This window comes from Copadichromis virginalis, linkage group LG17, assembly GCF_057382275.1.
Source record: "Copadichromis virginalis isolate Kocher_CV1m ecotype Utaka linkage group LG17, C_Virginalis_male_GT1.1, whole genome shotgun sequence".
Classification (NCBI taxonomy): Eukaryota; Metazoa; Chordata; class Actinopteri; order Cichliformes; family Cichlidae; genus Copadichromis; species Copadichromis virginalis.
In genome coordinates, this window is record NC_140634.1 from 29,352,608 (window position 1) to 29,378,368 (window position 25,761).

The 25,761-nt window shown below is 38.8% G+C and overlaps 1 protein-coding gene across 1 annotated transcript in view; it reads right to left on the reverse strand.

The window, feature by feature from the left end:
- col7a1l (collagen type VII alpha 1-like) overlaps positions 1 to 25,761 on the reverse strand; it is a 64,439-nt gene that overhangs the window by 33,825 nt on the left and 4,853 nt on the right. The window contains exons 4-55 of the mRNA XM_085435812.1: positions 24,785 to 24,878; positions 23,535 to 23,708; positions 23,100 to 23,263; positions 22,216 to 22,345; positions 22,014 to 22,130; positions 21,724 to 21,879; positions 21,314 to 21,430; positions 21,071 to 21,217; positions 20,858 to 20,977; positions 20,478 to 20,636; positions 19,048 to 19,161; positions 18,753 to 18,902; positions 18,112 to 18,249; positions 17,629 to 17,775; positions 16,966 to 17,085; positions 16,249 to 16,395; positions 15,431 to 15,721; positions 15,196 to 15,335; positions 14,650 to 14,773; positions 14,080 to 14,223; positions 13,788 to 13,975; positions 12,376 to 12,456; positions 12,262 to 12,279; positions 12,138 to 12,161; positions 11,903 to 11,968; positions 11,346 to 11,426; positions 10,943 to 10,969; positions 10,795 to 10,839; positions 10,597 to 10,671; positions 10,376 to 10,471; positions 10,147 to 10,173; positions 9,907 to 9,960; positions 9,703 to 9,774; positions 9,548 to 9,607; positions 9,394 to 9,429; positions 9,231 to 9,275; positions 9,009 to 9,044; positions 8,831 to 8,875; positions 7,225 to 7,296; positions 7,114 to 7,146; positions 5,299 to 5,370; positions 5,118 to 5,177; positions 4,977 to 5,012; positions 3,735 to 3,815; positions 3,432 to 3,467; positions 3,224 to 3,268; positions 2,916 to 2,987; positions 2,444 to 2,479; positions 2,097 to 2,123; positions 1,895 to 1,930; positions 1,748 to 1,810; positions 28 to 66 (exon numbers count right to left, since the gene is read on the reverse strand). Coding sequence (XP_085291938.1) covers positions 28 to 66; positions 1,748 to 1,810; positions 1,895 to 1,930; positions 2,097 to 2,123; positions 2,444 to 2,479; positions 2,916 to 2,987; positions 3,224 to 3,268; positions 3,432 to 3,467; positions 3,735 to 3,815; positions 4,977 to 5,012; positions 5,118 to 5,177; positions 5,299 to 5,370; positions 7,114 to 7,146; positions 7,225 to 7,296; positions 8,831 to 8,875; positions 9,009 to 9,044; positions 9,231 to 9,275; positions 9,394 to 9,429; positions 9,548 to 9,607; positions 9,703 to 9,774; positions 9,907 to 9,960; positions 10,147 to 10,173; positions 10,376 to 10,471; positions 10,597 to 10,671; positions 10,795 to 10,839; positions 10,943 to 10,969; positions 11,346 to 11,426; positions 11,903 to 11,968; positions 12,138 to 12,161; positions 12,262 to 12,279; positions 12,376 to 12,456; positions 13,788 to 13,975; positions 14,080 to 14,223; positions 14,650 to 14,773; positions 15,196 to 15,335; positions 15,431 to 15,721; positions 16,249 to 16,395; positions 16,966 to 17,085; positions 17,629 to 17,775; positions 18,112 to 18,249; positions 18,753 to 18,902; positions 19,048 to 19,161; positions 20,478 to 20,636; positions 20,858 to 20,977; positions 21,071 to 21,217; positions 21,314 to 21,430; positions 21,724 to 21,879; positions 22,014 to 22,130; positions 22,216 to 22,345; positions 23,100 to 23,263; positions 23,535 to 23,708; positions 24,785 to 24,878 — 4,677 coding nt within the window. The remainder of the gene's footprint in view (positions 1 to 27; positions 67 to 1,747; positions 1,811 to 1,894; positions 1,931 to 2,096; positions 2,124 to 2,443; positions 2,480 to 2,915; positions 2,988 to 3,223; positions 3,269 to 3,431; positions 3,468 to 3,734; positions 3,816 to 4,976; positions 5,013 to 5,117; positions 5,178 to 5,298; positions 5,371 to 7,113; positions 7,147 to 7,224; positions 7,297 to 8,830; positions 8,876 to 9,008; positions 9,045 to 9,230; positions 9,276 to 9,393; positions 9,430 to 9,547; positions 9,608 to 9,702; positions 9,775 to 9,906; positions 9,961 to 10,146; positions 10,174 to 10,375; positions 10,472 to 10,596; positions 10,672 to 10,794; positions 10,840 to 10,942; positions 10,970 to 11,345; positions 11,427 to 11,902; positions 11,969 to 12,137; positions 12,162 to 12,261; positions 12,280 to 12,375; positions 12,457 to 13,787; positions 13,976 to 14,079; positions 14,224 to 14,649; positions 14,774 to 15,195; positions 15,336 to 15,430; positions 15,722 to 16,248; positions 16,396 to 16,965; positions 17,086 to 17,628; positions 17,776 to 18,111; positions 18,250 to 18,752; positions 18,903 to 19,047; positions 19,162 to 20,477; positions 20,637 to 20,857; positions 20,978 to 21,070; positions 21,218 to 21,313; positions 21,431 to 21,723; positions 21,880 to 22,013; positions 22,131 to 22,215; positions 22,346 to 23,099; positions 23,264 to 23,534; positions 23,709 to 24,784; positions 24,879 to 25,761) is intronic.

The window sequence follows — 25,761 nt, forward strand, 5'->3', positions numbered from 1 at the left end:
GCAATTTAGAATTATGCACATGCATACCAGAGACTGTCCTGGTAATCCAGGTTTCCCCTCTGGACCCTGGACAGACACATTACGATGTTTCAAGACATTCAAGAAAAATATATTACTTTTGATTTTAAAAAAAAGAAATAGATAAGAATAGCGTAAATGAATTTAGGATCACTTCCTATGTGGATGCCCCTTTAAACAGATTAACCAAGTTAGATTAATGATCAGTTTTGTGTCCTGAAAGGTAAAAGTTAATGGACTTAATTTTTGGCTGTCCATAAATTAATGGCTGCTTAGTACTTCTAAAAAATAATAATAAGTACAAAAGAACCAGAATTAACGGTCATTAGCATGAATGATATAGTGCTGTATACTGCCCTCTTCCTGGTTTCTTCTTTTTTGCATATCTGCCACACTTTCATGTTTCAGATCATCAAACAAATGTTAATATTAGACAAAAATAACCTGAGTAAATACATAATGCAGTTATTAAACGATGATTAAAAACAGATCCAAAAAGTTATCCAAACTAACCTGGCCCCTTGTCAAAAAGTTGTTTCCTCTAAAACCAATGAAGAAATGTTGGTTATGCCAACATTAGAAGCAAGAACTGTGATCAAGAGTTTGACGTAACTGGCAATGAGTGTTTCACATCGCTGTGAAGGAAAGTTTGGTCCACTCTTCTTTCCACAGTTGTTTTAATTCAGTTAGATTTTAGGATTTTCAAGCAGGAAAGGCACAATGCATTTCAAGGATAATGCCAAAATGTTCTGATTATTCCCAGATTTTGACTTGGCCACTGCAAAACCTCCTGTTTGAGCTTCAGGGTGTGAACTGATGGTTGGACATTCTCCTTTAGGGTTTTCTGGTCTCAGAATTCACGGCTCCATCAGTTACAGCAAGGCGTCCAGGTCCTTAAGTAGCAAAACATCTGTTAACCATCACTACCACCATCATTTTTGTTGTTGGTGTGTTTGTCGGTTGGTTGTTTTTAATGAACGGCTGTGTTGCTTTAATGTGAGATTTTACAACAGATGTAAAAGTACTCAAACCTTCCAAAAGGTTCTGCTTTAGTCTCATCGGGTAATATTTACATTTATATTTACATTTTACAAAAATGTAATATCTCACATTTTTGGCAAATGTGAGACGAGACTTTGTCCTCTTTTTGGCATTGAATCGTGAACTTTAACTGAGAAAAGCAAAGGCTGCAGCTCTTTAGATGTTGTTCTGAGTTCAGTTGTGATCTCCTGGATGAGTTGTTGATGGGCTCTTCGCTTCATTTTGAGTTTCCAGCCTCTCATGTGAAGGTTCACCACTGTTACAAGTTTTCTCCATTTGTGGATAATGGTTCTCGTCGTGGTTCACTTGAGTACCAAACACTTAGAAATGGCTTTCCCGACCGATAGATATCAGATATCCTGTTTCTCTTCATTTGTTGTCATGGCGTGATTTTTGAGCTCCTGGGTGTGGCTAGTGAAACTGAACTCAATGTTCAAAAAATGTGGGGGCAGTTAACTTTTTCATATATGTTCGGATAGCTTTTTTTCCCCTTGATAAAAAAAAAAATCGTCTTTTAAAAACAGACTTGTTTTTACTCAGGTTATCTTATATTAAAATTGGTTTGATGATTTGTAACATGTTAATGTGACAAATATGCAAACATTAAGAAAACAGGAAGTCGAAAAGACTTTCTCACTGCACTGCGTATCACATCCTGTTGGTTACTTCATATGGTGAAAATACTCACTTGTGGCCCAGGCGGGCCCATTTCTCCTCGCAAACCTGGCTGACCTGGCTCTCCAGGATCGCCCTGATAAGAAGGAAAGGGCAAAAACCTTTAATTCTTCCTTAACTGAATGAATTTAAAGTTGTAATGTGCTATTCTTCAAATTACCTTAATTACTCTGGTCAGTATGTTGTCTGAACCAGTCTGATTGAATAAAATGACAGTTAAATTGTTAACAAACACAGTTTCAGTTGATTGGAAACAGACATAAGGTCTCATGGAGGAATGAGGCTTTTTACAAGCTGTGCTTTAACAAGCGCCTCTGTCAAACATGGTTGAACTGATCAAGTAATTATAGAGATTTGTTTACTTGTGTTCCCGGAGGTCCAGGCTTTCCCTTTATGACGATGACAGCACAATGAAAAGAAGACAGACAAAACACAGTTAAAATCTACAACGTCATAGTTCTAAACAAATCCAATATTTGCAAGACAAAGGAAAAATAGTTTGGTGCAATGAAGGATGGTAAACACACAAAAAACAAAGTTAATTACTTAACTTATCAAAAGGGAATGACACAGGAGGATAGCAGATTGAGAAGATATGAAACAGTGACTGACACAGAAGAATAATCAGAAGGCAGGCAGCCAGGAGAAAAAAACCAAACATGTTCACTGATGAGAGAGAGGGAGGGAGAGATGGTGGATACAAACTTACCGCCTCTCCTTTGTCACCTTTCCTGCCATCGGCACCCTTCAAAACAGAAAAGAAATCTCAGGTAATGTTAAAGTTTTGCAATTTCAGTTGAATTATTACAGTTAGTTATAGTACAGTATAAAGCTACTGATCTGTACACACATACTAAGCAGAAAGATGAGGATCCTATTAGTGGATCTTCTTAAAAGTGTACATTTAATAAAGCATAGCATTAACTCAGGAAGGCCACAAAGTCAAGCCCAGATCAGCTGGTTCAGTTCGCCACCTTCTACACAGTGAAGTGTTTCAGCTGCTTCAGCAGGGGCACAGCTGCTGCATACCCCCAAGCCCCTTTGCAACCCATCTTTACCGCAGCTCTTCCTTTTAATGCTGTTTCTCACTTAATGAGTAATGTAAGACAGCTTCAAACAACAATCTTCTTTTGACCACAGTTGTGCTGACTGAAGTTTAATTATCATGGCAAAGAACTTACAGGTGGGCCAGGCTTGCCAGGGTCACCTTTTTCTCCAGTGTCACCTGGTTTTCCTGGTAATCCCAATGGACCCTGATCAACAAGTAGAAAGAAATGGAAGAATTTAGCCCTTGACTCATGTTTCACAAATAAAAGTGTCAGATTTAAAGCCTGGCCAGCATTGTAACTACACATTCGGTATACTACATACTGGTTTGTCGCATTTTCAGATTTTGTCAAAATACATTTTGAAGTTACTTTCTAAATTTTGTGGGAAGTATTGTTTTTCCTTTTTTCTTATTTGAACTTTACAACTGTTGAACAAATACCCTGATTCCTCTTTCACCAGGCTCTCCAGCTGGTCCTTGTTCACCCTGCGAAAACAAATTAAATGACTCCGTGGAGGTAATATGTGACGCTGGGGATGATTATAGGGATGTTAAATCATTTTAAAAATAACAATCTTCAAAAGCAACATGTTTAAAAGTCCAAGCGCTGGTCAACAAAACAGTCACGTAACAAACAAATAGACTTTACCTTCATTCCCGGTTCTACTATAGCTCCAGGTGCACCCTACACACAAATTAAACAATAAATCTAAGCAGTAGGAAATATTTAGCCAAATGTGCTAACATTCACAATATACGTGTGAACAAAAGGGAAGAGATAAAATAATTACATTTTTTCTGGTCCATTAGTTAAATTTTTCACACTGTTAGCATTTTTCTGACACCATTGTTTCTGAATAGACCTGTTTATCAAACTAAATCTGAACTCCACTGTACCTACCATACAAACAAAACTCATAGTTGCTGTAACGGCCACTCAGGATTTACTTACATCTTTACCTCTTAATCCCGGTTCTCCAGGATTGCCAGGTAATCCAATGCTCCCTTTTTCACCTTTAGAGCCATCTTTCCCCTGAGCAAAGACATGACCTCTGATTTACAATGTCAGCAAAAAAAATGTATGCTTTAAAAATAAATAATTGGGGTTTTTAATTGTTTAATACAAATCTGTTGTAGAATTGTACAACATATTAACGGCCAGCTCAATTTGGGTTTTGATGTAAAAAAAACAAACAAAAAACGGTATTGTCTGTATTTACAAAGAGTGCAGTGGCAAGATTGCATCTAAGAGGTGGGCTGACTTTAGGAAGTGATCCTGCTCCATTTCTGGGACTTCCTTTCTCAAGTCGTAAATTATAAGTAGAAGCATATTTAAATCAGTACACAAATTGATTTGCAACACACAATTTGCTGAGAATTGCACCGATATTGAGACTATATTTAGCCCATTTTTTGTACTTGATAATGAAATTAACTGACTGTGTTTAGAAAAGGAGCACAATGTTTGTAAATCACCTGTAAAGTCACCCTATGAGTACTATTTGGGGATTGTGCTCACACGCTGTTTTGCCGTGTTTAGTAATATGGCGTAATTCAAACGTTATTCAAGTGGTTCAATTAAGTGTTTTAAACTTTAACTGAAATTAACATTTAGTAAACTTCTAAAACCAAAAAGAATTTTTGGCCATAAAAAAATATTTTTAACATGTCTATGCCTTGTCTATGTTTATGTCTACCCTTAGCTCCTATGAAGTTTTGCCTAGGCATGGATTTATCTGGCAAGATTTGCCAAACACTTGTGTTAAGCATGTGGAAAAGCCAGGTGTTGCGAAGTGCTCACAAAAAAAAGATCGTGGACAAACGCAACAAATCATACATAATTTCAGGTAGACCCCTACATGACACTGAATAGCCCACCAACAAAACCTCTGTTTTCACTTGTAGCAACGTACTGTGCAAATTTCCCAAATGCAGCAGACTGCATAGAATGATTGTGTGGATTTTTTTTTTTCACATCTGCCTCCTATTACTGGAAATTAGTGAAAAAGTATAGAAGAAAAACTAAAATTAAGCAAAGGTGTCAATCCAAAAATACAAAATTAATGTATGTGTTTATAGTCTATGTGTTCTTGAATACTACTGCTTGTTTTCACCTTGCATGTAGTATTTTGACCCATTGTTTACAGAAAAAATAATTCATGAGAAGAACTTAATGTAACCAGTGATGACTCACCTTTTGTCCTGGTTTTCCTGATAAACCAACATTTCCCTGTAAACAATGAAACTAATAAAACATCTAACAACAACAACACACAGCAATTTCCTGCTTTATGATTCCAGGATGGCAACAGCGTTAAAGAATCAAATGACTCACCCTTTCTCCATTTTCTCCCTTTTGCCCCTGCTGTCCTGGAATCCCAAAACCAGGACTACCCTGCACATATCAAAACAAACCATAACCGTACCATAAAATGATATTCAGTTATTCTATTTGCTCTAATCCTGCAATAATAAAATTGAAATGACCATGATGGACAATATCTCTCCATAACAACCTTTTCTCCCTTGTCTCCTTGTTCTCCCTTTATTCCCTGAGGGCCTGTAGAACCAACTGGACCGATGTCCCCCTGAGAGAACACATACATGAGCACATGTACATCAATTGATAAGAGAAGGCTAAACCTCTCTCCACTCTAAATGGACCCTGTGGACTGTCATTAATTATGTGCCATCCAACAGAGCATTCAGTCTCCCTGAAAAAGCTAATGAGAGAAAATTTTTAATTGTGTTCGATAAGCGGGTCCATGAGATTGAGTCTGCAAAAATACACCAATTAATTAACAATGTTTTCAATTACTCACCTCTGGCTGATTTATTTTAACTCACTTAAGATAAATACGTGCACACAGCTTAGTCTGGTTGAGAAGAAATTAAAAAAGGTGTTACAGCACCCATAGTTTCAGTAGTTTAAATCCTTTTACTCAATGATAAAACCTTTACCTGGAACTAATAGTAATTTCCTTATTTTAATCTTAAATGCCTTAACTGCAGACGAGCAGCTCGTACCAACAGAAAAAGTTGTTATAATTGCACTTTACACAGAGTTTGCAACGTCTCTTTGTACGCAGCTGAAAAAGAACAAAATTAAATCATCCAGGTTTCACAGCTGACTGCAACTACCACAGCATGACTTCTATATTAGGTTCTTATCTGTTATTATCTCACAGGTTTGAAACGCGTGGTTAGCAACTAGTATGATTACTTCATTGTTTCCCATAAAAGAAAAGCAACCCTGGAATAGGTGATGGGTACATCAAAAACCACAACCATTAGTAACTAGTAAGCATAGATCTAATTAAAAGAAAGCTAATCTATATCACATCATATCTGTTAAACTGACAGAGGGACAAATGAAAGTTTATAGAGGTTATGCTTACAAAAAGGGATCCTGTACCACTGTCCAGAATTTATTAGCTCAAACTCAGAATTCTAAATCTATAAAGGATTGTTAAAATCCTGCTAGCCAGCTAACCCCTGGACTGTCCAAAAATGTCTCAGGAAGGAAGGAGTATTTCAAATCAAACAGACAAAAACTGTCTGATTTTACTAAAAGTAAGATGCTGAGTGTAGGTAATGAATGAACCCCCAAAATGTTGGCGTCTGCTCCTTGATGACTGCAGTTCCACCAACATGTAACTTTTTCTTTAAGTGCAATGAGACACAGGGTTCATCCAATTACCAGTCAGGTGCCTGCCTGAATGTGAAACATGTATAAGAAGATGGCAAAAATGAAGGCTGAGATGGAATTATACAGGTAGCTAGCTGCACCGACTGCTGGTGACATGCTTTTTCTCTTTTGTGTGCTTTATATCCCACAGCTTTTGATCAGGTAGGCTGAAGTTAGCATATGGTAGATGGTGAGAAAGACACCAGTTTCCCTTTTCAGATGTCAGCCAGTCAAACTGTAAAAGGAATCGCCTGGAAAGGCCGGTTAGTAACACTATGGGGGAATCTCATATGATAAAGGTGTAGATTATGGATGCTGTGACTTTAAAAGCACCTTTCTTAACTTTTCCTTATGTAATTAAGAATATATAGTGCCCGATGATTGACTTGAGAACTATCCAGACCATACCCTTGATGTCCTATGACAGCTGGAATATCCATCACCTCCTTCCCCAGAACCCAACAGGTTAAGCATTTCTTCAAGGACATTTAAGGCTATTTGACATATTTGAAGTCTGTAATTTAGCTGAAAACAATGTTTTGGAAGAATGTTGATGTAGTATACACTGATTGGAAAATTCAGTGGTGAAAATAGAAACAGATCAGCAAAAGTTCTGGAAAAAGCTCACATACTGGTAACTTACCCTGGCCCCCTTTTTCCCAGCTGGACCAATTACCTGTTGTGACAGGGAAAAGACAGTTTAATAGCAAAACCTCTATATACTAGGTTGAAATATATGAAATGGTTTTCTTACACCCTTCGCCGGGTCTCCAGCAGGTCCTCTTGGACCTTCATCTCCCTTTAATCCCATCGGTCCAGCAGGCCCCTAGAAATGTGAAGGTGAACTGTCAGTGCCACTTCCGTTGTGACCGTTAACTCCAAGCCTCTCTGATAAAAGCTGTTTATTTTTGTTCCCAACAAATCAAAACCAATTTCTTCTTTTTATCATAAAAACTAATCTTGTTGAATGACTACAAAGCGTACTACAAAACACAGGAAGATGGCCCTCATGATGACAGTTTTTCCGGTAGCAATCTCTTCCAAAAGATTATGCTGCTTCAAATTAAAAATCACTGAAGCAGAAAAAAACGACCCATTTGCAAAACATACCCACTGAGGTTTGACAATTTGGCTCGTGGATGTATGCAATCATAACCATCTCTGATAGAGTGTAATCTTCCAAACCCAGAACAAAATGACTTCCTCATTTGTTCATTCATCAATCTAAATGTCTGCTTGGAGACATTAGCAAAAGTTATTAATAGGTTTAAAGCTAGTCTTTTAGTTTTCAGAGCTGGTGCAAAATAAAAACACTGCATTTGCCCCTCCCTTGTTTTTTAGATTTCTTTATAGCTTTTGATAAATTCTTTTAACATCTGTTCCAATTTATTTCGATCTTCTCTAATCCCCACAGAGTCGAAGGTGTACATACAGGTTCAAATATATGCATATTCTAATATACTGATATTTGGTTAAATGTGTCTCAGCAAGTTGCAGTTTGACGGGATGCTTTAGGTAGCCATCGACAACTGATCACAAATCCCGCCAGGATAATTCTGGCTGGGGTCCTCTTGGCAGAATTTGTAGGATTCATTTAAACTGGTTGGTTTTCTGGCATTTCCTGACTAAGCATAGTCTACAAATTTTCAAAAGGGTTGAGGTCGGGACTTTGGAAAGGACATTACAGTGTTTGTGTTTGGAGACAGTCCTTATTTATTATTCCATTACTTGTGCAATATACCAGCACCACTGGCAACAAAACAACCCCAGAGCATGTTGCTGCTACCACCATGCTTGAAAGTTGGTGCAGTGTTCTTAGGTTTGAAAGTCTCATCCATACTCCTCAAAAAGTAGTAGCAGGATAATTCAGTCTTTGTCTGACAATAAAGATTTTCTCTTTTCTTTTAAACCTCTTAAAACCTTTAAACTTTTAGATCTCTGACATAAACTATATATGTGTCTGCTCAACTTATCACTTCGTAGATCATCTCATCGAGGTCTCTTAATTGTTCCATGCTCTTACCTTAAAACAAGAGCCAATCACGCTAATGAGGTTTCAGAAAAGCCTTTCTTAGCTTATCAGGATGATTGGTTTGCTTTTAAAAAATGACGAAAACTCATTTCTATAAGTTAGCTTTCCGCAATTATTATGGGCCACAGTTTATATTTTTTGTGTGTATAAAAGTGTGTCTGTTGAAATGAATGTGTCACTATGTGTCTGTATGTTGAACTGTATTTATTTATCTTTAAACTGTGACTGTGTTTTGAAAAGCGTTGTATAATTAAACTTTTATTATTATTATTATCATTATTACTAATAAATCTGATGCCACATTGTATAAGATGCAATCCTCACTCACTGGGGGTCCTTGTGGTCCTATTGGTCCCACCTCTCCTTGGTCTCCCTAAAGAAGAAAGAAAATGTTAACGCACACTTTTTTTGTAAGCAGCCTTATTCTTGTTAATCTAAAATGAATCTTCACATTCATATGCATGATAATTGTAAAGCAGAAAGAATTTATATGTGAATGAACTCACCTTGTCTCCTGGCTCCCCTTTCATTCCTTTTTTCCCCTGCGGGTATAAATAAATCACTTGCTTTAAATTAATTCATCAATGATTGTTATGCAGTCTTCACTTTTATCTGTGATAAATCTGCTTCATTTTATTAGAAGGAAGTGCAATTCATTTATATGCATTTAAGTATAAAACATGCAGGGTAGTCATATGTGACTATTCAGTTGGTGATAAAGTGCACACCCGAGGTCCAATGATTCCCTGGATGCCCTGCTCTCCACGCTCACCCTTAAAAGACAAAGTGAAGAAACATGTGAACCCACAATAAAGTTTTAACAATAAGGGGGGTTTAGATTACTTTAGAATATTAGCAAAAATCTGAGTTTAAAAATGTATATTTTGGTACCTTTGGGCCAACTGGTCCTGCTAATCCAATATCTCCCTGCATGACAAAAGTAAAACAAACACACAAATAATCCAGTCTTTAATGCAGTGCAGACTATTCTCCAAAGTCAAGCTGATGACTAAACTCTGTGTCCTTCATGTCTGCTGTAAGGTACCTTCTCTCCTTTCTCTCCATGAGGACCTTGAACACCTTGTATGCCAACTCCCTCCTCACCCTGCAAGAAAAAATAAATATTACAAACAATAAAGTATTTTTAGTAATTATGCACTTAGGGTCTTTATAAGCACAAAAGCTGTAATTCAAAATTACCTTTTCTCCTTTCTGGCCTGGCAGTCCTGGTCCCCCATCAACACCAATGGGACCAGGCAAACCTGCAATGCCCTGCAGCAGTTTGCACATGTGTCAGTTTGCGATGTGAGAGACAAAGCGGGCACAGAAACGTCTCAAATTCTGTTTTATTTTTTTCTTAACTAAGCTGCCCGAACACTATCATTTTATCAGCTATGTGCTTACATCTTTTCCCGGCTCTCCTTTGTCTCCTTTCACGCCCTGCTTCCCACGTAAGCCCTTTCAAAAATAAATGAAATATTATAAGATATGCAAACACAACAAGACATATTATATAACAAAATAACCAAGCGGTTTGAAAATAGGCTGATATACAACATTTATGAAAGTAAATTAAAAGTAGGGATTCGGGGTTTTTTTTTGAGCAAATGTATAAAACGACAAGAAGACAGCCTTCATACTTACTTTTGTACCCGGCTCTCCGGGATCTCCCTGCGAAGTGCAAACAGTAGAAGCAGCTTTGTTGGACTGTGCTGTCAAAACATCTTTGTGACTCTTCATACTAAATACTCCAAGCTGTCTTGACATTATGTGATGTGCAGTGACAGGCATTATAAAACATCATGAATTAAAAAAAGGTGGGGTGTAATTACAATGCCCTTTTTTTTCTTTGCTTCCCTTGAATTTACGTTACCTTGACAGCTATTCCTGGTGGCCCCGGTGATCCTGGCTGACCAGGCAGACCTGGAGCTCCATTGACCCCTGGAAGACTGGGAGGTCCTGGGGGACCCTGTAACATGCAGTTAAAAGTATCTTAAAATGCCTTAAAGATTACCTTTCAAAAACTACTTGTTTATTTGTTTGTTTTTTGGGGAAATTTTTTATTTTATTTTTTTTGCCTTCTCGAAAACTCACTGAGGAGCCTGGCTCTCCTTTTCGTCCGGGCACAAAATTTGCATCTGTACCAGCTATGGCGTATCCCGGCTCTCCCTGAGAGGAAGGCAAAAAAAAAAAAGACTCTGTTCATTGTTGTTGCAGCATACAAATCTTAAAAGTGCATAAACATCTGTCTCATGAATAGAAAGCAAAATTAAATGCATGGATTACACTTACTCTCTCTCCTCTCTGTCCCTTTGGACCAGGGAGCCCAGGTGGACCCTACCATGAAAAGACTGTTTCAAAAATCCTTTACAGTCTCCAAAGAATATAGATGACACAATTAATCAATCTATTTTTTTTTTTACAGATATTTTGTTCTCACCATGTCACCTGGAACACCTGTAGGGCCCTGGAAATTTAGAAAGTAATCATATTTTCAGGTTCAGATCAGATAAGTGTGAAATTCTGTTCTATATGGATATACAAGCGTGAGAAAAGGAACGTTCTTGTAGCACTATATGCAGACCTATGATGCACTGCACAACAAATTAAACACAGCATATCAGCACAAACACCTCATGCCAACTGTCAAGCACGGTGGTGGAGGGGGGATAACTTTGCTCCTTGCAATAAGTAGATCAAATGTGAGGCCATCTCCGTACGTCCTGTCGAAGTTCAGACCACAACCTGACTGAAATGCTTGGACCTCAAGAGAGCTGTGCATACACTCTTTGCACAGGACTGCTTATACTGCTGTAAAATCATTTTCATATGACTTTAGGTACCCGTTGGCCAGCAGAACCCGGTGGTCCAGTTCTTCCTGGGCGACCTGGCAAACCAGGAACACCGTCAGTTCCAGGAAGTCCCTGTCAAATTAAGACATTAGAGTCAGTCCTGAAAATAAAAATATTAATAAAAAAATATATATATATTAAATAACAAATTGCAGAGGGACACAAATACTACTGCACTGTTAGTGGTTTCGATACAGCATTTAAACATAACACTAATTGTATATACTGAATTCAAAGAAGACAGTACACGGGAACTAATTTAATGCAAATGGTTTAAAAGACGAGGTTTCACATACTTTTGAAGCTGAAATGCTCTACAAACATCTTAATTCATGTTTTGTTTACATGCAACTCTTGTTGCTAAAACTATTTTGCTTTTTGTCACTCATACTGCATGTGCTAGTATAAGGTAATAAAGGGCAGATGTTGAAGACAACAAATAATAACTAAGGCATTTATGTGTAATGTGCACAAACAACCTTATTATTATTTATGTACATATATTCATGCACATACAATTAACATATGCTGTATGTGCTGATGCTTACCCTTTCTCCTTTTTCTCCTTTTGAAGATGTGAAAGGATCAAACTCTCCAGGGCTTTGTCTGAATCTCTACAACAACATTAATAATTGTTATTTTTTAAAGGTTTGGTTGATGATAAGTAAAAAAGTGTATCTGAATATACAAGGCAGAAGCGGGGCCAGTGAAAAACTGAATAGAAGGGAGAATAAAGTTTAAGCGTATTATTTAAAAGGCGACATAAAGTAAGAACAAACATACCAGACCAAGACCCAAACTGTCTCCCTGAAAGAATAAAAGATTATCAAAAAATAAAGAAATAAGTTTATGAAATGTTACAGGAAAAAATGCATCAGTTTTGCCTGAGTCAAATACAGTAACTCACCTTTTCCCCTTTTTGGCCCTGAAAAAACAGAAAATTCATATGATTAATCACTGCAGAATAACAAGGTTTAACAACTCACGATTATAACTTTGCAGGAGAAAGAATCAAACAAACCTTCATGCACTGAGTTAGGCATGGACCCTCGGGCTTAAGCATCTCCTCTGGGTCATCAGTGGGGGTGTCTAGCTGAGCACCCTGAAAATGAAAAAAAATGAATGCATTACAAACTATTCAACTGACTTTTAAGTAGACTACAGAAGCAGAGAAGGCTCACTACAAAGCTTCTTTGAATTTGCTCGTCAAGAATCAATTCCTATTATGCAACACAAGGTTGTATAACAAATTTGAGATGTAGTCTGTTTGTGCTACCAAAAATTCTGAATGAATTATTCACTATTTGAGTCATAAAAGTAAAGCTACTGTTTGCAGTGAAGGGGGGGGGGGGGGGGGATCTCAGAGCTTCACACGTGTAGTCTTGTGGCCTGAAGAAAGAAACTTCAAAGTTAATTGGTTAAGCAGCAGAGGCACCACATGTAGTGCCAGTTGCTGAATTTCCCAGTTAGGACACTTTTTTATGCTCGTCGCTATAAGTGACTTAGTGACTTGGAAAGTTCTATCTGTGATATTGATTCAGAGAAATTTGAAGCTGTTTATCTGCTGCACCTAAAAAAACAAAAACAAAACAAAACAGGTGTGTCTGTCTTTGCCTCCTTTCTTCTAAAATCAAAAATCACCTGCTTATTTTTTCCTTACAATGTGCAGTTGATTGTTCTCGGCTACCACACCGCAAGATTGCTCATGTCCTCAGGATATGAACAAGAAAAATACATGTACATCCACAACAAAAGAGGGGCAGGTGCTGGCCCGACAACAAGCAAACAACAAAAGGAAAAAAATCAACTGCTTGAACACTGCAGAGCTCCGTTTTTTCCTACTGATTGCACCAGGAAATCTATGACGTTTCTACCACACCTACTCATTTTTAGAAAAGAAATTTTGAGTTTCATTATTGAATGCGAAGCTCAAATCAGCAGCATTCACAGAGGCTTTATTTATTATCAAGGTGTGTGAAGACGGGGGACAGTGGAGCCAACTGCTGAGGATCTATGTGGACAGGTCTATTGTCTTTTATGAAAAACCAGCCTCTCAAAACACATCATCAGAAATGGGCTGAGTCTGCAGTTACGTCCTCCGGTCTGACGTCAAGTAAAGAATGGTGACGTTTTCTCACCTGCAGAGCCTTTGTGTGCAAATTTAAAATTAACTGGATGGACCTCTGTGTAATACATGGTCATTAGACACAAATAATAGGCTCCACAGGTGTTTTAGAAGATCCACCTACACGTGCAAGTATGTTCACTTTACAGGCACAGTATAAAAGCTGTCCCAATACAACAAAATCTCCTACAACGCATACTTGTATGTATCGCTTATGAACAAAGATTTTCTACATTTACAGTCATTTATTTGTTTTAGTTTCTTACAGACAGACAAGCAATACCTTTGCCTTATTTTTTTTACCTCACCTCATCTTGCAGTTTGAACTCTGTGATGAGTTCGTCGCTACAGAGGCTTCTGATAAATTCTCTCTCCACGGAGGGAAAATCATCAAAAGTTGGTGAATAGAAGATGTTTTTGTAGCTGGTGGGAGCTGCAATTTTATTCAGTTCTTCACGATCTGCATTCGAAACTCCAACTGCCAGGACGCTGACCCCTACAGAGACACAATCGTAACATGATAACTGAATATTTTAGTTTAAACTTTTAATGAGTGAAAAATCCGTTCACGTGTTTTGAACAGTTTATATTATAACTCACCCAAGGCGCGGGCAATTCTGGAGGGTGGCACCACATTGTCTTGGGCCTTGCCATCTGTAAACAAAACCAGAACATGGGGTACATCCTGCCTCATCCCATGAGCCTCCTGGAACAGTTCTTGCAGAACATAGCTGATGCCTTTTCCTGAGGAACAAAAGAACAAAAACAACAAAAAATAAGTTTTAAGAGAAAGTAATATGACTTTTGGTTAAATTCTGGTGGATTATGTTTGCTAGTTTTCCAGCACTGTAATGAGATTCTTCAGCCATGTTATTATTTGTGGTCCTGGACCATATGAATTCTTGTATCATCTCACTGATTCAACAACTTTTCTTTCTTTCTTTTTTTTACACAAAATTCAATTTGCCCATGCACAATAAAAGATCATCTCATATGATACTAACTACATCAGCAGTCAGTGTGCAGGTGTTTGGTAACAGAACAGTGTGACACCTGTTAAAAAGGCTATGGTTTTCAATACAGGAAATAGTAAAAGAGGCTCCTGGCCCACTGAAGATAGCTGGCAAAATGAGACAAAGCATGGTGCACATCTGTGTGAGTATCACCAACCGGTTTTGGTGTTGCCCCCTCCATAACGCAGCGCTCTGAGAGCCCTGAGCACAGAGTTTCTGTCTTTGAAGTCATTAAGGCGGAATTCAATGCGAGGCTCATCGCTGTAATGAACCACAGCTATCTGAAAGAAGATTGAGAGAGTGAGAAAATGCACATCATCATAACAGCAATATAAAGGATTTTTAGATCACAGCTGACTGTGATGAAACTTCATTCTTCAAAACAAAGATCATAAGAACTATATATTTGCTTGTGCTTGCCTCCTTGGCTGACAAAAAAATGGCATTATGCCATGTGTCTCCTTTCTGCCAATGTTTGAGTCTGATTCAGCCCATTTGGTGGAGAAGAGCACATTATGTTACTGCTAATGGTCTAAGCCTGCACATGAGACTCACCTTCCGGGCAGCTATTATGACTCAAAAACTGCAATCGAGTCCAATTTGTAATTGTCTAAACAGACTCACAGCCAAAGTGATAAAATTAAACACCTGAAAGTTTTATCTTCAGCACAGTACAAAGAAAAGTTTTTACTGAGCAACTAACCTGCGTGCCCTGTGAACCAATTACGGGGAAGTATGTAGCCACTCGAAATATGAAGTCTTTCATCTTCCTAAAGTTGTCAGTGCCAATGCTCGACGACTCATCCACCAAGAACACTATATCCGCTTTGGTCTTACCGCACACTGGACAGAAACAGGACAGAAAACAGTTCTAACTAAAAAATATGCTACATATTATTTAGCATGAGGGAAAAAATATAAGAGAATCTCTAAAATACCTGGTTGTGGTGGTGTTTTTTTCTCTGTCACTCTACTCAGTGTGGTTAATCGAAAGGACGTGACTGCTCCTGCCTTGCCCTCAGTGACACTTGGCTGAACGTGGGGCTTCTTGGTTGTTAAGGACTCAGTTGGAAGCACAACATCAGGGTGCCAGGTGGTCCTCATGGGTGATTGAGCAGTGGTTGTGTTGATGATAGAGGCAGTCTGGGAGTCCCCAGTGTTAGGTGGGGAATGGGGGGGCACTGTAGGTGGCACAGGCTGGACTGTTAACGCTGGGCGAGCTGGTCCCACTGTGATACACAGAACCATAACAAATAAATCAAACGCTTGAAGTCTCTGGAGTCAAACAGAGTCTTTGCTGGAACAACAAATGGGATTGCAAAGGAAGCAATAAAACACTGCTGCAGCATTCTTCAGTTTGGGTTTTCAGCTTGTACCAGTCTTAGGAAAAAGCTCCTGTAGGTGTTCACTGAATATCAACAAACAGAACAGCTGACAATAGAAAGCTAAGAAAGATGCATGGGTAGTCAGACAAATAGGTTCAACATTTTAAAGCATTCATGAAGTTTAGAATAAGATGGCCATATGAGAGATGTAGTGCTAAATAGCTTAACACTTAGCTAAGATAGCATTTCTTTTCTTCAGGAAGCTAATTTGAGCTTTGTCAATTTTATGCTTACAAAAATAAAAATACACACACAGTATAGTGTGATGTGACTGTAGGTATTATAGCCTGATCAGTGGATGTATTACAGTAAACAGAAGGATCTGAAGTGTATGTCTGTCATTCAGTCAAACAACTTGGAGAGAGTCTTACATATTCTCTGATACATGGTGCTTATAGGCCCCTCCACTTCTCCATACAAAGGTCTGATGGTGAAAAGATATGTTCTGCCATACAAGAGATCACTGATCTTATAGTAGGTGAATCCAGGGCCAAGGATTTCTGTTTTTGTGTCAAACACTGAAAAAAACATACATAGAAAACATGGTGTTGCAAAGTGATCACTTGTGACAGTATGGATTCAAGAAATAAGAAATAGGAAAATAAATCTTTATACTAAAATGGATTTGAGTGTATAAAAAGGAAAGCAAACAGTATTTTTTAATAACCTGTAAAATAATGTGTCAAATCTACAAATAAAAATGATATATCTGAACATCTGGTGACAAATTACATGTACGGAGATTCTGTCAATTATGACAATATTACTTTAGGAATTTTGTTAATAAGACTTTTCACCTTATTAACAAAAGGGTGCTTATGTTGCCACTTTATTCACAAAAGACATATCATGGTTAAAACACTTTGAAATCTCTAAACAATTATTCCTGGCATGCTGGGATACTTGTGTTGTATTCAGGCAAATATTGCCTTTTCAGACCAAGACCTGCTAAATAAAAGAATGTTTATGGCAGGTCTCTGTATGCAGTGTAATATCATTTACATAATATGTAATTCATCTCTGGAGCCTAAAAGAAAGTTGCATGAATTATAAGAAGGTGCTTTATCAAGTTGTGGTTGCTTACTGACCTGAGATGTGCCTCCAGGAGAGGCGATATCCTGAGGCACCAGCTACGCGTGTCCAGTTCAGAACAGTACTGTTATCTGTTGTATTCAAAGCAACAAATCCTTCTACTTTGGGAAGATCCACTGAAACACACAAAATAGCTCTGATGAATAATGACATAAAGAAACAAGTGACATTAGGTGGATTTATTATATCATACGTCCTAATGAATATAAACTTTAACATTCCCAGTATTAGGCGCATATATGTACATAAAAGTGTTTTTTTTTTGCATCCACCACATTAGATTTTAAATTAGGCCATCAATATGTGATTGAAGTGCAAACTTTCAGCTTTGACTCAAGAGGTTTGACAAAAGTTTTGAATGACTTGTTCCTGAAATACAACCATTTTAAACGTAGTGATTTTATGAGGCTCAAAGTAATTGGAGAAGTTTTTCATAGCCTCTGATAAAAGATTTTGAGTTGACTCAAAGTGTTTAACTTGCATTTTGGTAGCTGCTCATTGGAACTTTCAATACGAGGTACTTTTAAATCTACTAAATTTTAAGCCACCGTAGTGGCATTTACACATAATCTGTTTAAGGAAACTGGTGAAACATATATTACTGAACATTTCCCTGAAACTCAGACTGTTCCCTACTACCAGGGCCAGGCAGGACTCACAGGTACGTGCTGTGACCAGGACAGCGCTTCCTTCCCTGCTGCCCACCATGGAGGACACCTGGATCTTGTAAGCTGAGCTCTCTCGCAGGTTGCGGATGGTGTAGGAGGCAAAATCAGCCGATACCACATGGGACTTCTCATCACCCCCTAGTGCACAGAATAATTAAATCCAGCATGAAAGTGTCAAACAACCGTGTTTGCAGTCATTTACGGATGAAACTGTTATACAATGAGTCACAAGAGTCTAAACTGAGGAGTGGTAACTCATTATGCTGCTAGATGCTGTAATAGGAAAATACTGCAAATATTTTAATTTAAGACATGCTTAATATTTTCATCGACCCGAGTGAAAAAAAATTTTCTCAGCTTCTCTGATCCAGAGATGTAAATGCAGTTGTAATTCTACTGTATATTATGTCTACTTGTTCATAGCCTGAGGCATTAGAATACACATTTGGGTGGTTTATTTATGTGGTTTCTTACCAAGAAATGGGATCCAAGAGATTTTGTATCCAGAAGCCCCTGATGCTTTTTTCCAAGATAGTGTGAAGGAATTTACTCCAATGTCCTCAACCTTCACCTCCCTCACTGGCTGGATTGGATCTGACTCTGACACTGCAGCTAAGCATAACATAACATGACCACAGGAGATGTTAATCCAGGTTTTATACCATAAAGCTGTGACAATTTTTTTTTCACATCACAATGCATTAAGGACCCAGAAATCATAAAATATGTGATTAAAATATCTGAAAAAAATTGCTGATGTGACTTTACTTACCCCTCCCTATTATTTTACACTGTAATAAACGTAGCACTTGAAGCTCGGAATAACACTCTGACAGTGACAGTGATAGAATGATAGCAGCCCTGCTGACTTGGACTCAGTGACACATACTACAAGTGACAGCAGCAGGAACTGTGGTTATAACGGGAAGACCAAAGTACATGACATGTCAGTCAAACGGCGACACTTACGAGGGTTTATGTGGCACAGATTGGGGAACTTTGCCGTACCCTTCCCATTTAATTACGATGGGGGCACAGCTGCACAGAGCCATTTTAGATCTAAAGATGGCTCATGATAAATTCAAAGTCACTGAGACTTCACATATGTTTAGTACCTGTGAGCTGAGATAAGGAGATTTCTGGTCCCTCTGAGTTGCCATACACTGCACAGATGGTGACTGTGTAGGTAGACTGTGGATTCAGGTCTTTGAGACGATGGAAGAGGATGCTACGATCCAGGTACTGGACTTGGGGTTTGCTATTATCTGCAAGCATCAGACGAAAACAAAACAAAAGACAAATTATCCATCTATCTGTTGTAAAGATAATGTATGGTAAATAGAGGGTCTTTAATCGGGCTGGCATGCTTTAAAATGGTGTAATGGGAAGGAATAGGTATAAATATATTACCTGTTTTCCATGAGAGTTTGTACTCGGTGGCTCCAACGATGGGACTCCACGCCACATCTATAGTGGTGCTTGTGTAGGATGTCACCTTGAAGTTAGAGACATAACCCAAAGGAGCTGAAAAAATGAAAGAAAAAACATCAAGGACTGATCTTATAAATACCCTGTTTCAAGTAAAAAAGATGAATCACAAATCTTTGGCGTTTTTGATTTCCTCATCGTGACTTTTTTTCTTAAAGCCCATTTTGGAAGTTGCTGAAAGTCTGCTGATCACTAAACGCACTGCTCACTTCAGTGTCAGGACACCAATTCGTTGGGTGTGGTTACACATGTAACAGAGGTCAGTGACGATGTGTGTGGTCATGGTTAATACAAACAAAAAAGTCTGTTTAGCATGTAGTGTTGCCCCCAAAATTCGTTGTGCATTGCACCACTGAATTCAATTCTCTCCTCATGAACCATTTACATATCAAAATTTCTTATCAAGGTTTCAAGGTTTGTTTGCATTCATCTTTATAAGGTTTAATGTTTAGTTTTTAATATTTTTCGTCCCAGGCATTGTTAGCTTGATAGTGAAAGCTTGATATAAGTGCTCCTGGATATCAGTGGAATGATGTGATATCATTATTACGTCACCTGTGTGCATGCACCCACAACAGACAAAACAGAGAACCAATAATGGGAACAGCTCCACAGCTCTACTGCTTATAGACTGTGCAAGCTGGCATATCTGAGTACTTTCAGTAATACAGAGAAGTTTGAAAAACTATTTAGCTTTCTAGTTTCAGTCATGAAAAAAACCCTTTTAGACTTTAAGAGAAGTGACAGAAGTAGGAACTGTGGTTGAAATGGAGTCATTCCTGTGCCCCAAGGGTCCTATGTTCCTGAGCTCTAAAAGGCACATAATGGGAAGCTGGAAAAATGCATATTTTCCAGCTAACTAAGCACCTAATGTGACTTATGACTTATGGGCTATTGTGGGTACGCGTCAAAAAGTTCTATAGAGTGTTACCCAGTGTTTTTGTATGTGTGTGTCTGCAATAGAATGGTAAAGCAATATTGAACTGAGGAAACATAGCACCATAAGAACATAGATATACTCCTGTTACCATGGCCACATGCCAATCAAACAAAACCAGATCTCTTTCTCTCGCCATTATACTTACTGAATGACTGAGATGACGCCGCACAGAGGAACAAGACAACTAGAGGTCAGATTTCATTGATAACAGCCAGTAAGCATCCTGGGAAGCTGCTCCGGTAAGTGTGGAACACAATTTTTAAAAATAATATTTATTACATCTTTACTTCCTTCTAATAAACACTAAAGCTACACCCAAAAGTTTTCTGGGGGAAAAAAGTCTATTGAAAAAGATGAAAAAATGGCTTATTCCTACATTTGAATATGATGTCTGGTGAACAAGGTTACTTACAAGTTCTAAAGGTGGCAGCGATGCCAGGTCCAACCGCAGCGCCAAACAGCACGTAAAGCGTCAGGACATACTCCGTATCATGGGCTACATTTTTCAGCTGGTACTGTGTAGTGCTGGTGTTCAGAGCCAATTGTCTGGGACGATCCCGACCAACAAACTCTAGAAATAATATTAACATTACAGTTAGTCTGTTATTCCTCAGTGACTTCAAACTTTCACTTCGTATCAGAGGCAAATATCCTCCTTCTTTCCCTGTATTTCATCGCAAGCTACTGTCATGTTGCTATGGTTAAAGTGTCCATTGAGAAAATAACCGAGTTGAGAATATCTGCAAAAAACAAGGGTAAACAGCGGCAGACAATAGTGACTGAATAAATCACCTGGGGTGGGTCTCCATGCCAGTCTGTATCCTGTAGCCCCCGGGACACTGTTCCATGAGACGACTGCAGTACTTGTGCTCACAGCAGATACTTTCAGAGTCTGTACTGAACTACTTTCCACTGACAGAAAGAGAGATAGTGAAAGACAAAGAGGACTGTTATGCATCTTATCTACTGCTTTGGTGCAATTTTATTTTGAAAATTTTTAATTACATGTCTTGATTTTCGCAGTGGTGATAGGCCCCTCAATGTCTCCAAAGATGGGGTTGATGGTGATGGTGTACTCAGAGCCTGTGTGGAGGCCCTGTATCATGTAGAAGTTGAAATTGTCCCCGAGGTTTATGTTTTCTATGTGGCCTTCTACAAGATATAAAGTGACATTTAAGCAAAGAGATGTATTAAATTAAATATTTCGCATTTTAGCTGTTTCGCAAGAAAGGTACTTAACCACGATACCTGTAGATGCCCATGTCAAACGGTATCCTGTAGCACCTTTAACTGATGCCCACCTTGCTTGAACGGTGTCTGTGGTGGCATTTTGGACCAGAAACTGATGAACTGGCACCAACTTCACTATTAAGCACATCCCACACATACATGCAAAGGTAAATTTAGGTAAATTATACACAATGACATGACCGAGTAGAGAATAGAGTCTGCTTGCTAATATTTTTTACTAAAACAATACCACCCTGCTGTGGAAATATTGTGGTACTGCACTTTAATATTTGCTCTTAGGTGTTGTTTGAAGAGACATTTAAAGCAGTTAATAAACTGCTTCCAGTGTGCCGGAGCGTGCTCTCTGGCTTTCCTGTTTATGTAAATGAACATAATGATGGGGTTTTGAGCCAAGCTAATAAACTTACATGTCTTCCCCACTACTGAAACCGGTTTACTTGGTCCTTCAGGGTACACAGCATAAATACTGACAGTGTACTTCTTATCCTCCTCCAGACTGTCAATCACATGAGAGGAAATGTCTCTGGGAAGCAGCTGCTCATAAATGAATCCTGGTCTGTTGGCTGGAGAACAATCATAAATGCACAAGAAATAATACTTTTAAAAAAACCTCTTTATTAGAACCCATTACAGCTTTCTTTCAACAAACACCTCTGGAAACAAAGTTAACATCTAGCATGCACTTATGTCAGCATACATCTCGGGATGAAGATCTTGAATCCATTTAGCTTCCCCTGGGGGGGTGTCCAGCCGAGGCGCAGGGAGAACAGGCCCTCCTCAATAACACGGAAGTTTGAAACTTCGGGCAAAGGCGCTGAAAGACAGACACCTGTTGCTCAGGGAAAGATGACAGCATACAATTAAAAATAGAGACACTAGGTGCATGAGCAGACACTCACTTGTCTTTACTTTGATTGTCGCAGAGTCTCCTATGAGGCCTGGGTACATGGCATAGACGGTGAGGGAATAGTCGGTTTTGGGACTCAGCTCTGTCACCATGGCTGTGCTCACATCTGCCTTCAGATCCATCTGTTACATACACAGACAGCAGAACAAAAGGATCTGAGTGTGTGTATGTTTGAGTGTGTATGTTGTGTTTCCCTGAGACATAAAGTGGAAGACAGAATGATGTTTAGAAGAAGATGATTGATTAAGAGGAAGAATGTTCAAGTCAGAGCCGAAGATAAACATACCTGGAGGCTCTGCAATGGAACAGAGAGACATTTTTGGGAAGTACGCTTACATAAATATCCTGCTGTTTTGCCTTTATTGCTTCAATTTCATTTATATATCTAACTCTAAAAACCACTGACATCTTTACAGTTTGTTTAGACTTTTGTCCACGATAATTAAATTAGGTTTTATGTTGCGTTTTATAACATAATGCAGAATCTAGGCAGAAACAAAGAAGCACTGATATCATTGAGACGACTGCTCATGTTGATTGCTTTTGTAAATGTTTCACCGAGTTTGGAGTGCTACACAATGACTGCAGGAGAGATAAATCTCACTGAAATGAGTCCACTACTTAGACTGATCACAGGGGTGAGCTGCTGTTGTCAGCTGTTTTAACTTTTAATATGAGAAGTTCATGTAATCGATGTGTTTTAAAGAGGAATTCCATGGAGAGTGAGGTGATTAATCAGCAGTAAAAAAAACTGAGATGTCCAACTAATTCATGAATTAAATGCTTTACTGTCTATGAAAGTCAGTATGATGACATATTGCATGCTCTAGCTCAACAATAATGCAACAGTGACCTTATCTATGGACAATTCCTCACCTGCCTCTGCTGCACAGGAAGGAGTTGTCCCTCCGTGCTCAGTGGAGTGACCAGGAGGCGATATCCGGTGACATCACCCGTGGCCTGGCTCCACGTCAGTCTAAGAGAACTGTGGGCCAGTTCGCTAACCTGAAGGTCTCTGGGACCCACCACACGTTCCTCGCCTACGATTAAAAGTAAGTGTAGAAAGAGTGATGAGACAGACGGGATGAGAAGTGGAACATGGAGCAGAAAATATGCAAGTTGATGTAAAATATGTCTACAAGATAGATTATGTTAGCAAAGAAGCTGCAGAGTACAGTGAAATAAAAGAACGTTATTATTCATTTTTATTATACCTTTCAAGTGCGAGAGTGCAATACAATTCGTCAATATGAAAATGCAAACAGCTGTCAGTGAGTAGGCAGCTTTTTCAGCATATTACGAAGAACTTACTAGGCTGGGAAGTTTTCACAGGACGTGGGGGTTCAGAGGCAGTGAGGCACACTCTGCGGGACAGTTTGGGGAGGATGGTGTCCATGGTAGAGAAATCAGTGACCGGCAATAGATGCTCGGCATGTGGCTCCGACACAACCCTCCTAAGCTCTGCCTCATCAACCCCCGTGAGGCCTGGTTTTCAGTATAAATAAGAAGATAATGAAATAAAGTCTTTTATGCCAAGGTGCATAAAAATGTTTCATAACCAATTCAAGATGATAAACAAAAAAAATGTGCACATATGACAAGATTTTTTTAAAGGTATTATTAACAAATTTTTGATTATGTGGAAGTTTACTCGATTAATGCACACTGTGTGGATATTAAATGGTTTTGTTTGTATTTTTTCTGATCTCCACCAGGGGGAGGTGTTGCATTTTGACAGATTCAATATGAAAAGCTCCAATATGTGCCCATATACACATATATTTTACATATAAATAACCACAGTCGTTCAATTTCTGGAACGAATCTCAGTTTGTGCAAGTGGGCCCTAAATGCCAAGGCGTGAAGTATTTAAGTTTTCCTAATGCACAAAAGAAAACCACTGGGAGATTTTTGCATTTTGCAACTCTGAATAAGTTGTCTACAGTATGAAATTTGCACATAAACAACATGAATGTGCATGTTGATTTCTTACGAGGTCTAAGGCTGCATAGAGCAGGGAGGCGCTGACATAATTTAATTTATGCTTTCCAGGCTGCTCTAGCTCTACAGGTAATATTGGCTTTGCATTAGCGGTCAAGATTCATGTCGAGCTGCCACGCGGTGGTGATGAACGAGAGGAGCAGGTTTCGGTGTCAGTGGTGGGGGTGGGTGGGTTGGGAAGGCACAGAATTGCCTAATGAAAAATGACTGCGATTAGCACACCATTGGCTAATGAGCAGTAATTATTGCATCGCTGCAGGCTGTGAGGAGTAAGTTGTGGGCTTGTGTGCTTATGCCTGTGAGTAGGGGGAAAAGGGCAAGGTACTGTATGTGCAAGTAAACTTGGTGTGTATACATACAGAAGCATGAGCGCGCTCAGGTACTCAGAAATAAGACTCCTACACACAAATACCCACACTGAATCCAATGAATTCAAATGCACAGGACATGAATTTCTAACTGCAAACACTGCAGATAAGCGGGCAGAGCTTGGATAAAATCTGAAGGGCTGCTGCAGTGGGGATGTTGAAAGAATTCACAATAGCAACTTCCACACTCACCTACTGCAAAGACAGTAATTCCATTGTCTGCTACTGCTCTGACTGCAGCACTGACCTGGTCGTCCGACTGTCCATTTGTGATCAAAACAGCAATCTGCACAGGACAGAAAATGGCATATGTAAAGAAAAGACAATAATGTGAAGATCTGCTAATTCTTGATAAATGAATGCATAATATAAAGCTAGTAAAATGTATTATATTTAAACACATACGGGTCATTTTCAGCTGCTCTCTTTCAACCTCTGTTTTCAACTATTGTTGGCATCACTGGAGGCTTAAATCAAGCCTCCAAACAACATTTGTTTGTGTTAAAAGAGCATCCATGCAAACAGTACCATTCTCATGAAAGCCTCCAAAGCCTTTTGATGCAGTTTAGCACATAATTGAAAACATAATTAAATAAATCAGACCCAAACTCAAAGTGGAATTCAAGGATGCTGGCTTGCAGCTGAGTCTAATAATTTCCCCATTAAGGAAAATTCTCTCAGTTCACTCAAAGTTCACCCCTCAGTCAGTGAGGAAGGGAGGTGGAGAGCATCCACAGGAGAATGTAGTTGCTGCTTTGCATGCTGTACAATTCAATATATCAGCCTAATCCTCAATTCTCCACCTTCCCATATCCAGTGTGCTGTAGCAAGATGATTCACACATGCACACAGAGATAGAGAAATGATTAGAATGCTAACCAGCTGTGTTATACTGTGACTACACTACAGTATTAGACTGTCAGGGAAATGTGTCTGATAGAAAAGGAGAGTTGTGGGAAAGAAAGTGTATCTGGATATTTGACAAGGAACTTCTGAGACAAGTTGGTGAATGTGGCATTTTTGTTAGGATCCAAGAAATGCACCAAGCCCAATTTAACACTTGTTTTTTTAAGGTCATTGGCATAAACCAAGTTGAGTCACTGTGGATGACCATCTGTTGGATGTTTAGCAGTCACGCCTTATCTCCATCTGATAATCGATGAAAATCT